This window comes from Hippocampus bargibanti, linkage group LG05 (genome assembly GCF_051943395.1).
Source record: "Hippocampus bargibanti isolate YZ-2025 linkage group LG05, ASM5194339v1, whole genome shotgun sequence".
Lineage (NCBI taxonomy): Eukaryota > Metazoa > Chordata > Actinopteri > Syngnathiformes > Syngnathidae > Hippocampus > Hippocampus bargibanti.
The window spans coordinates 4,840,001-4,851,429 of NC_142738.1; the positions used below are offsets into that span (position 1 = coordinate 4,840,001).

Consider the following 11,429-nt stretch of genomic DNA (forward strand, 5'->3'; position numbering starts at 1 on the left):
ACATATATATATATATATATATATATATATATATATAGATAGATAGATAGATAGATAGATAGATAGATAGATAGATAGATAGATAGATAGATAGATAGATAGATAGATAGATAGATAGATAGATAGATAGATAGATAGATAAAAACATTAATAAATAAATATATAAGGTGAAAACATAAAAAAACATACAAACAACAAACATACAAACAAACATAAAAAAAACATAAAAAGGATAAAATAAGATAAAATAAATGAAGATCGATAAACAAATAAGAAAATAACATAAAAGATAAAAAGATATAAATAGATAAAGATCAATAAATAAATAAGATAGATCAATATATGACAAAATAAAGAAACAAATAAATAAATAGATAGATAAGATAAACAGATTAAAACATATACATCGATAAATAAATATATATTGATAAATAAATAAGAAAAGATTTTAAAAAATAAGATAAAACAAAAAGATACAGATAAATAAATAAAGATCGATAACTAAATAAGATAAAAACATAAATAGATTAATAAATAAATAAATAAAAAGATAAAAAATAATAAAGGCAAATCCAATCCAATCCAATCCAAAAAGATAGAGATACAAATAGATAAATAAATAAAGATTGAGAAATAAATAAATAAGATAAGAAAATAAGATAAAAGATAAAAAGATATAGGATAAAACGATACAAATGGATAAATAAAGATCAATAAATAAATAAATAAATAAATAAGATAAAAAGATAAATGGATGACGAAATAAACAAACAAATAAATAGATCGAGAAAATAAAAAGATTAAAATAGATAAATAGATAAATAAATATTGATTGATAAATAAATTGATTAAAAGATAAAAAAATTAAAAAAATAAGATAAAAGACAAAAAGATACAAATAGATAAATAAATAAAGATCGATAAATAAATAAGATAAAAAGATATAAATAAATAAATAAAAAGATAGCGGTACAAATGGATAAATAAATGAAGGTAGAGTGAACGCTGGCGCGAATGGCTGCCGCTGCTCACCCACACAAAAAAAAAAAAAAAAATCCCGTGACTGTAAAGTGTCCTTGAGAGTTTTGAAAGGCGCTTAGAAATTAAACGTACAGTGACACCTCAACTTACAAACACCTTATCTTACAAACTTTTTGTCTAACAAACGTCAAATTTATGAAAATTAAACCTTATAATAAGCACTATTTTCATAATACACACCCACCACGGCTGGCGGAGTGATCTTCGGCGGAAGCACACGACCGAACAGCACCAGAGGTTAAGTTACCAACAGTCCTTATGAAAGGTGACTCTCCTTCCATAAGCCATCAACGACCATCAAAAAGGTAAATAAAACTTTATTTTAGAGAACAGTTTATTTCTTTAATTACAGTCCTCATGTAATGCGCCTCTTTCCAAACAGCAATTCCCTTTGACCTTCGACCTCCAACGCCATTCCATCAAGCCATAAATGTTGTAAATAAAGTGACTTTATGATACAATGCAGTGTATTTCTTTCATTACATATACAACAGCACATTTATTATACATAGAATAAGGTATGTTGTGTGTAGTTTTAAGGCTATATGTATAGCCTATAAATAAATACACAAATAAATAAATGAATAAATACATAAAATCAAGTGAAATAAGATCTTTGACAGTTCAAGATGGCCAACCGAGCGCTCACCGGCACGTCGATGTAGCACAGATCCGCTAATCCTCTGATTCCTTCCAAGACCTTCAGCCCGCATTTCCTCATAGTCAGAGACTGGAGTCGTGTACACTGAGCCAGTGTGGATAAACTGCAACCTGGCAAGTCCTCCAGAACCAAGATGGTGACCTGGGAAGACATAAAATGGACTCATCTTGAGTTAAATTATTCCTATTACATCTGATTATAAATACGGTATCTTGGAATTTCTTTTGACAGGTGCTATTCATGTTCAGCACTGTTTTTGATTGCTCGAAATGTCTGTGCCATTTGACTGTCATTGCTGGACAGCTGTGGCGCAACTGTGCTTTTTTTGCACCTGTAATGGGCCGCATTTTCACACCCTTCGCTTTGTTCAGCAGAGCGCCGATGTGTATGCGGAAGTGTCGCGGCTTGGAATTGAAGCGGATTTACAGTACGTGGGAAATGTGAGACAATCTCTTTTCGTCAATGGATGCCGTGTGTTTGCTTTCAGCATTTAGCTTGTAGCAGACGCGCACATTTTACCATGATCTCCCTGATCCACTGGTGAAAAGGACGCTTTGATCCTTCCCTCTGCTTCAAACAACAAAGAGGGTGCAGAGAGTACTTCAGATTGTGTGTCTTTTGTGTTGTGTCACATTATTTGTTATTTAGGTTGTTGTTTTGACTACAAAATGGCGCTGCGAGAGTGGCTGCCTTTACAGCAGCGCCTGAAAAGTGATACCTCAGGTTACGAATTTTTTAGCTCACAAACTTTTCGCCTTACGAACATTAAATTCGCGAGAATATTCTTGGCATACGAACTAGTTTTCGACGGACAAACCAAACCACACAGCACCACGGTGGCCGGCGGACTAGTATTCGGCGGATGAACACCAAACCACATGGTCCAACAGCGCCACGGTGGTTGGTGGACTACTTTTCCACAACCCCTCTGTTTGAGTTCAGACGTGGTTTGCTATCGAGTGGAGTATTTTTGCTATTAAATAGACCCCACCACAGGCTAGTGTTAAGCCAAAGAAGACACAAAAGAAAATGATGCTCGAGCAGAAGAAGGAGATCATCGAAAAACACGGAACGAGGTGTGCGTTTGTGTGACTTAGCGTACCAGTACGCTAAGTCGACCATTGCTACGTGTGGCTAAGGGTTTTTCTGTGTTGTCTAAGCAACGGTCTCAGGCAATAAAAGAAGTTGAAAAACGTTTGTTGATTTGGATTAACGAAAAGCAGCTACCAGGGGACAGTCCTCATAGAAGGTGACTCTCCTCCCAAACAGTAACTCCCTCCCTCTCTCTCCCTCCCACTCCATTCCATTAAGTCGTCAACGACCATCACAAAGGTAAATAAAACAACTTTAATATGGAGTAGTTTATTTCTTTAATTACAATACAATAGCACATTTATTATACATAAAATAAGGTATATTTTGTGTAGTTTTAAGGCTTATTTAGTAGAAAATTATGTTTTATGGGGCCCTGGGAAGAGATTATTCTCATTTTAATGGTTTCTTATGGGAAATAAATGTTTGGCAGACAAACTTTTCACCTTACACACACTTTCTGGGAACCAATTAAGTTCGTAAGCTGAGGGATCACTGTATTTTGTTTTTGTTGCTATGAAATTTCTCCACTGTGAGACAATTAAAGCTTCATCTCATCTAATCTAAATACATACAGTAAAGTCTCGTTATATCGATATTGGTTATATCGATAGTACTGCTTATTACGATACTATTTCTATGAACGCAAGGAGAAAATTTACATGCCGCAGGATCGGATATATCGATAGTCCGGTTATATCAATATTTTTTCCAACTCCCAAGAATATCGATATAACGAGACTTTACTGTATTTAAATTTCGGTCTTGGTGGAAACGGGATTTGAGTGGCGTACCTCCTGCAGGGAGTCGCTGCCGGCAGCCCGTAGAAGCACGTCCGGACAAAGCGGAGGAAGGCGGTTGTCCCGGCAGAACCTTCTAGATTGTCTCGTGGAGGCGGCACATCTTGTGTGCCTGTTCTTGTTTTCTATTTTTGAGCATACGTCGATCCATGAAAGCCTCCTTTGATCCATCAACCGGGCGGGTTGGGATTGGTATGAGGAGCTCTGCTGAATGTTCCTGGGGATGTTCTGGTGAAGGTTTGGTTCGCTGGAGTGTCTTTGGTGTTGGTTTTTCATCAGAGGTTCTACGTTGTCGTCCTCTTCGTCGCTCTTTTTCGTGTCAGTCATCATCTTCTCGTTCTTCTGCTTCACACTTTTCACCTCCTCTAGACGTTTCTCATCTTCATCCTTCTTCTTCTTCACCTCCATTTCCTCTTTCACTTTCATCATCATGTCTTCTTCATCCATCTTCCTCCTCTGATGTTCGTCTGGAGATTTTCTTGGTAGCTCCTCATGTTTCTTACATTCGTCATTCTTGTTCCTGTTTTCGACTTTCTCAGTCCTCCGGTTTGCTTTCCGCCAACTCCCGACGTCATATTCCAAGTTGGTTCTCATCATACCTTGTTTCTCCTCGGTTCTTGTCTCGTTCTCTTGTTTGCCCTGTTCCTGTTTCACCTTCATTTCCTGTTTAGTCATCTCCTGCTCTTCTGCCTTCTTTTCAATTTCCTGCTTCGTTCTCCTAATTTCCACTTCCACATCTTTTGGTTCTTCTTCACTCCTCGTTTTTTCTTCCTCCTCCTTTTTTCTTACAGCTTCTTTTTTTCGGTTGTCCTTTTTCTCAAGATTCTGGCTGCTTTCTTTCCTGGGTTGACTTTGCTTTTTTATTCCGGCGTTCCTCATCGGTCTCCCTGTTTTCTCCTCACATCTGCTCTCCTCCTTTTCCAAAAATCTCACCTTTTTTTCCTCATCCTCGTCCAGTAGTTTGCTTGCTGTCCTTTTTTCATCCTCCTTTTCCATTTCCTCTTCTTGCATTTGTATCACCTCCACTTCCTGTTTCCTCTTTTCTCCTTCCTCCTGGTTTGGCATCCCATCATCCATCGCCTTCCTCCTTTTTTCCACTTCCTCTATCTTGCTTTCGCTGATTTCTTTTTCCACTTTTCCTTTCCTGCCTGCTTCTTCCTTGCTCATCGTCAGTTCTTCCCGTAGCTCCTCGTCATCTTCATCGGTCCTCTGTTTTACCTCCCCCTCTGTCTGTTCCACCTCCACCTTCATTTCATGTTCTTCCTTTACCTGCCTCCTCCTCTTGTCATCCTCCGCACTCCGAGTCATTTTCTCTTTCTCCTCCTCCTTCGCTTTCCCTTCGACTATTTTCCACCTATCTTCATCTTGTTGTCCCCCTTTCCCCTTCTCTTCCTCTTCTTTCTGTCGTCGCGCCAGGCTCCTCTGCTCCTCGTCTTTCTTTTTCACCTCCTCCTCCACTTGTCTCTTCATGTCATCGACTAGCTCCTGTGGGATTGATACATTGCATTTTTTATTTGCAAAATTTGATCTACAAATACGGTATTTTCCAGTGATTAAGGCGCACCGGAGTATGAGGTACACCCCCAATGAATGGTGCATTTTCTAACTTTTTCCAAATGGAAGGCGCACCCCCAATGAATGGTGTATTTTAAAACTTTATCCACATATAAGGTGCACCGGAGTATAAGACGCACCGCCAATGAATGGTATATTTTCTAACTTTTTCCATATATAAGGAGCACCAGATTATTAGGCGCACCCCCAATGAATGGTGTATTTTCAAACTATTTCCATGTATAAGGCGCACCAAAGTATAAGGCGCAGCCCCAATGAATGGTGTATTTTCAAACTTTACCCATATATAAGGTGCACCGGAGTATAAGGTGCACCCTCAATGAATGGTGTATTTTCAAACTTTATGTATATATTTGGTGCACCGGAGTATAAGACGTACCCCCAATGAATGGCATATTTTCTAACTTTTTCCATATATAAGGCGCACCAGAGTATTAGGCGCACCCCCAATGAATGGTGTATTTTAAAACTATTTCCATGTATAAGGCGCACCCGCAATGAATGGTGTATTTTCAAACTTTACCCACATATAAGGTGCACCGGACTATAAGGCGCACCCGCAATGAATGGCGTATTTTCTAACTTTTTCCATATATAAGGCACACCAGAGTATTAGGCGCACCCCCAATGAATGGTGTATTTTGAAACTATTTCCATGTATAAGGCGCACCCGCAATGAATGGTGTATTTTCAAACTTTACCCACATATAAGGTGCACCGTAGTATAAGGCGCACCCTCAATGAATGGTGTATTTTAAAACTTTACCCACATATAAGGTGCACCGAAATATAATGTATTTTAAAACTTTTTCCATATACTGTATAAGGCACACTGGAGTATAAGGCGGACACCCAATGAATGGTGTATTTTCAAACTTTTTCCTTATATAATGCACACTGAAGTATACGGCGCACCCCTGATGAATGGTATATGTTCAAACTTTGTCCATATATATGGCACACCAGAGTATAAGAGGCACACCAGAGTATAAGACACACCTTCAATGACTGACAAAAGTTTTACAAACATAATATAGAAATATATAAAACTTTTCCAAATATAAGGCACACCACATTATAAGGCGCTACAGTAGAGGTTGGGGTTGGTTACGCACTACTTCTACGGGGGTAAATGGAGTCGCTGGATACTGACAGTAGTTTCAAGACCTATTGGGGCTCAATGTTACTTCACATATAAGGTGCACCTGCGTATAAGGCGCAGGATCATCTTTTGAAGAAAATCAAGGCTTTTGAGTGCGCCTTATACACCAGAAAAACCAGTAGTTGCTTTCAATTATAAGTTTGCTCGATATTCTTGACAAGATCAACCTGTTGCAGCCGGAACTCCCGCTCCAGCTCCTTCCGAGCCCTTTCCTCTGTCATATCAGTCTCCCGCTGACGTCGCTGTAAAACAAAAATACAATATTTTGTGGTTGCATTGACATACCTGTAAACTTTTGAAACCAGAAAAGCCTCGTAATACGCCGGGGTTGATATGTGTCAAAGATATACTTGTGAATAATTACCCATATTTCAACTTGTCAATCATGAAAATATCATGTTTGCTACTATTTTAAGAAAACAAAACAGAAATATTTTACAACTGAACATTTAATAATCAATCGTGTTTGAAAAGTACAGTGAGACCTCAACTTACGAACTTAATTGGTTCCCAGACAGAGTGTGTAAGGCGAAAAGTGTGTATCTAAAAAAAAAATTCCCATAGGAAACCATTAAAATGGGAATAATCCGTTCCCGGGTTTCCATAAAATATACTTTTCAACGAAATAAGCCTTAAAACTACACACAACATACCTTATTCTATGTATAATAAATGTGCTATTGTATTGTAATGAAAGAAATACACTGTATTGTATCATAAAGTCACAAAGAGAGGCACATTACATGAGGACTCAGCGACGGTGATTTTATTTTGTGTCTTCTTGGCCTGAACACGAGCCTGTGGTGGGTTTTTTCGGTCCCACCATAGTAAAATTATCAGCAAAAAGCTCTAAGTAGGCGATCGACGTGTGCATTTAATGAGAGGCGGTGTGCAAAGTAGCGCCAGCTGGAGCGCTGTTCGGTCGTGTGCTTCCGCCGAAGATCACTCCGCCAGCCGTGGTAGGTGTGTATTATGAAAATAGTGCTTATTATAAGCCTTAATTTTCATAAATTAGAGGTTCTTAAGATGAAAAGTTTGTAAGGTGTTTGTAAGTTGAGGTCTCACTGTACAATGAATCGTAAGACATTGTAGAAACTTCAAATATGAACATTGGGTATTGTCAGAGATATGACAGTCAGACACTGTGGGCATAGACCAGAACCAGAAAGATTGTCTTTTACTGCTGGCAGGAAACGTAGTCATCCATGACATACGTCTGAATTCTGCGGCCCTCTGCCAATACATTAGTAAAACATAGTTTTCTTGATTATAAGACCACACCTCTGGACGTTCTGAGCACCAACAGCTGTAAGCAATAAAACATTGTGTTTTCCATGAACTGATGAATTTGTAACCTGGCTAATGACCTCTTCCTGCGATAAGGAGTTTCCCAAGTCTCGTAGATGAAGATGACAGTTTAACATGCTGTGTCTGTTGACCTCAGATTGACCCCAGGTTGTCTGTGCTTCAATTGTGTATTAAGTGTTGACGAAACATATAACAGCATGACACTTTTAAATATGATAACTTCTTATTCTGTCTAATCTCTATCAGTTATTTATTATTTTGACTATTTTGGAATTATTGTTTTTTTATCGGAAACCGGAATTTGATCATGAAAACCGCTCATTACGGCAAAACCGGAGTAGTTGGCAGGTATGCATTGACCTCAAACTTTCTTTAACTGACCTTTCCCGCGGCTAACATTCTCTGCAGCTCTTTCTCGAAGGCCTGCTCCTCTTGTCTCCTGCGCTCTATATCCATCTGCAGTTCACTCTCACCTGCATTTAAAAAAAAAAAAAAAAAAGATGTGACGTGAATATGGCGCCGCCTTGTGACCCGGAAAAGTTCTGCTGCACTTAACCATGAGGGGAGCAGGGCGCTGTCAAAAAGTCTTCTTCATCTGCATAGCTGTCAGAGGAAGCGCTGTTATCTTCATTTTGTTCATCAAACGTTTCAACCTGGACCAGAGCAAACAGACGGACTATTCAAAATACAATACAATACAATACAATACAATACAATACAATACATATTGATTGATATAGCGCTTTAACAACAGCTGAAACTGTAACAAAGCACTTACTATGGACACCGTAGAAAATAAATCTTTGTTTATTGTTAGAAATGTGCACTTCGAATTACAAATGTGGAGTTATAAAATGACAACATAAACCTTGCTGAGTATGTCATTCATGGAATGAAGCTGAAGGAAATGTCAATTTCTCCACTCTGAGACGAATAAAGGCTCATCTAATCTAATCTGATTAATCTGGACTTCACTATATTATTATTATTATTATTATTATTATTTTATTTTTTATTTACTGGTTTGATTTAAGGTATAATTTCGGATGGGTCTGAGGCCATATTCCAATGTTGGGTTCGCATAACGACTTCTATTTGAGAACATTATGTACATTAAAAAAAAGGTATTTAAACTTAAAGGACAACCGACGTCTCCGGACAAGTAGTGTCCATAATTTGTAAAATGGCTTCAAATGACTTCTACTGAGCGTATTTTAATAAGATTCCACCGCATATAGTTATATTTTACGTTTTAAGACTAGGGCTGAATATTCAGGAAGTCTTGTTTTTGAGCTGGTGACGAGTCCGTACGTGACGTCACTAAAGGAACGCCCTTGACCGAAAAAATGACGCATTGTAGCAGTCCTTCCATCACGTCAATGTATTTTGCTGTACTTGTTTGGTCTGGGGACCTCCCATTTGGGAGTGACAGTCAGCATAGATGATAGATGATTAACACAATGAGGTGTTATTTTCTGTTCACATAAATTACAAGTACGGGTAAGATAAAGTTCTGAATATGTGTACTTGTGAACTATATATACAGAATATATTGGTCATGAAATAAAATATATTTACCATCTCATTTATAGGATTTGTGTCTTGGTTAACCACAGCGAAATTTGCTTGAGCCGGTTCTTCATTACATTGTGATGCAGTCAGATCTGAGAACATACAAATATTCGTTTATTATCATCGGAGATAAAGAAGCTTAGAAATCGATTGTTTCTTTTGTTTGTCAACGTGCAAGTATCTAAGTAGGAATCCTACATTCAAGGTCCTCCAGGATCAGCTTCTCACAAGCTACCGCTCGATTTCTGGAAGCCTCAAAGTAGCTGAGCAGTGATGGTGGGATCTCTTCAGAGGCCTGAAGTAACAAAATGGACGTTTAGTTTTGAAAGAGGCTCGATATATTCGAAGTTATACCGGCAGTTGTTTTAGTGACTTTTTTTGTCTAGAAAAAGGGTTCAAAATGTTCTTAAAAATAATACATTTAATTTACAAGCGCCTTTCAAAGCACCCAAGAACACTTTACAATTAAAAAAAAACAATAAACAGAACAATAAAACCACAAATAAAATAATTCATAAAAGCTGATTGAATTAATGCAATTTTAAACCTCAACTTGTATTTTCCATTGTTTTAGCAACCCCCATGAAACAGTTGCCTTCACAACTTTTTCGAGTAAATAAATAAAAGTGGTTCAAAATACTAAAAGGAAACACCAACCTCTTCTTCAACCTCTTCATCGGGGTCTTCCTCCTCCGTGTCGGAGAGGGTGAGGAGCACCTCCGACATATTGTGACGTTGTTTATCGGCTTTTTTTAACCTGATTAGCACTCATTTAGTTGCCAAAAAAAGACTTAAAATATGCACTACTATGTTAAATTGTAACATTGGCCGTCCCGACAGCTTAAATGGTATTGGCGTGCAATTTTAACTTCGTAAACAAACTTTTGGTCTACTTCCACGAGTTCTTGTTACCGTAGCAACAGCGGGCCGCTACGGGAAATTATAAAGGACATTTGACACGAAAAGCAAATGGTACTTCACGACGACATATTAGTACGCATAATCCCTCATAAAAACCAAAATGCATTATTTAAATTATTTACAGTAATAATAATTGCTGTGACACAATTCGCTGTGTCGACTCCTTGAAGGGAAAAGCCGAAAGGAAAAAGAGAGGCTTTAATTGCTCCAATACAGATAAATGTTTTTTTCAATGTTAAATGATGTTACTCAACAACAGAAGAAAAAAAAAAGAAAAGAAAAAGGAAAAAAAGAAGACATTTAATTTCTAAGCACCTTTCAAAACTCTCATGGTCACTTTACAGTCACATGCTCAGTTTTTCTGTGGGTGAGCAGCGGCAGCCACATGCGCCAGCATTCACTCAACCCAGAACTAACTCGAATAATTAGAAAGCTAGCTAGCTAGCTAACAGAGCGATAATAGATAGCCAGCTAGACAGTTAGCTAACTAGCTAGATAGCCATATAGCTAATAGATAGCCAGCTACATAGCTAGCTAGCTAGCCATATAGCTAATAGATAGCAAATAGCCAGCTAGATAGCATTTTTATAGCATAGATATATCCGCTTTGATTTTATTTACATTCTTAATTTTAAAATTATATTCAACAAAAAATTGTATATGTTATATGTGTTTGTATCTATCTTTTATATGTGTCAACCTTGGCTAATAACTGCCCTTATAAATGATTACAATAAAAGTTGTGGTACGCTGTATATTATTAGAAATGATAAAAAAAAGGAATAGAATACGGGGAAGACGTATAATTTGACAGTTACCATCTTCCATGCTAATGACGCATCACGAAATGCATAACAATTAAACCTTCGACCACTAGGTGGCAGATGGTACATGGCCTTGGACAGTACTGTATGCACTTTTTGTTTAGTGGGGGTCACATTTTTTTTCTTATTCCAAAGAACATTGGTAGACACTGCTTTGTATGTAAATTTGTATTTACAAATTTTAACTATCAAAAAGCCTTTTGGTCTATCTCATCCATTTTGAGGTGTTATGACTGTCAAAGCAGGTTAAAATGGCTTGTTTTTGCAATTACAGTGAGACCTCAACTTACGAACTTAATTGGTTCCCAGACAGAGTGTGTAAGCCGAAAAGTGTGTATCTAAAAAAAATTCCCATAGGAAACCATTAAAATGGGGAATAATCCGTGTCCGGGTTTCCATAAAATATACTTTTCAACTAAATAAGCCTTAAAACTACACACAACATACCTTATTTTATGTATAATAAATGTGCT

At 37.4% G+C, this 11,429-nt stretch overlaps 1 protein-coding gene across 1 annotated transcript in view; it reads right to left on the bottom strand.

Annotated features, from left to right (window-relative positions):
- The window catches only part of LOC148897580 (uncharacterized), a 66,290-nt gene extending 56,212 nt beyond the window's left edge, over positions 1–10,078 (bottom strand). The window contains exons 1-8 of the mRNA XM_088995934.1: positions 9,869–10,078; positions 9,410–9,506; positions 9,218–9,303; positions 8,196–8,292; positions 8,021–8,112; positions 6,499–6,573; positions 3,589–5,079; positions 1,691–1,843 (exon numbers count right to left, since the gene is read on the bottom strand). Coding sequence (XP_088852060.1) covers positions 1,691–1,843; positions 3,589–5,079; positions 6,499–6,573; positions 8,021–8,112; positions 8,196–8,292; positions 9,218–9,303; positions 9,410–9,506; positions 9,869–9,937 — 2,160 coding nt within the window. The 5' untranslated portion in view covers positions 9,938–10,078. The remainder of the gene's footprint in view (positions 1–1,690; positions 1,844–3,588; positions 5,080–6,498; positions 6,574–8,020; positions 8,113–8,195; positions 8,293–9,217; positions 9,304–9,409; positions 9,507–9,868) is intronic.
- Positions 10,079–11,429: the final 1,351 nt, after the last annotated feature.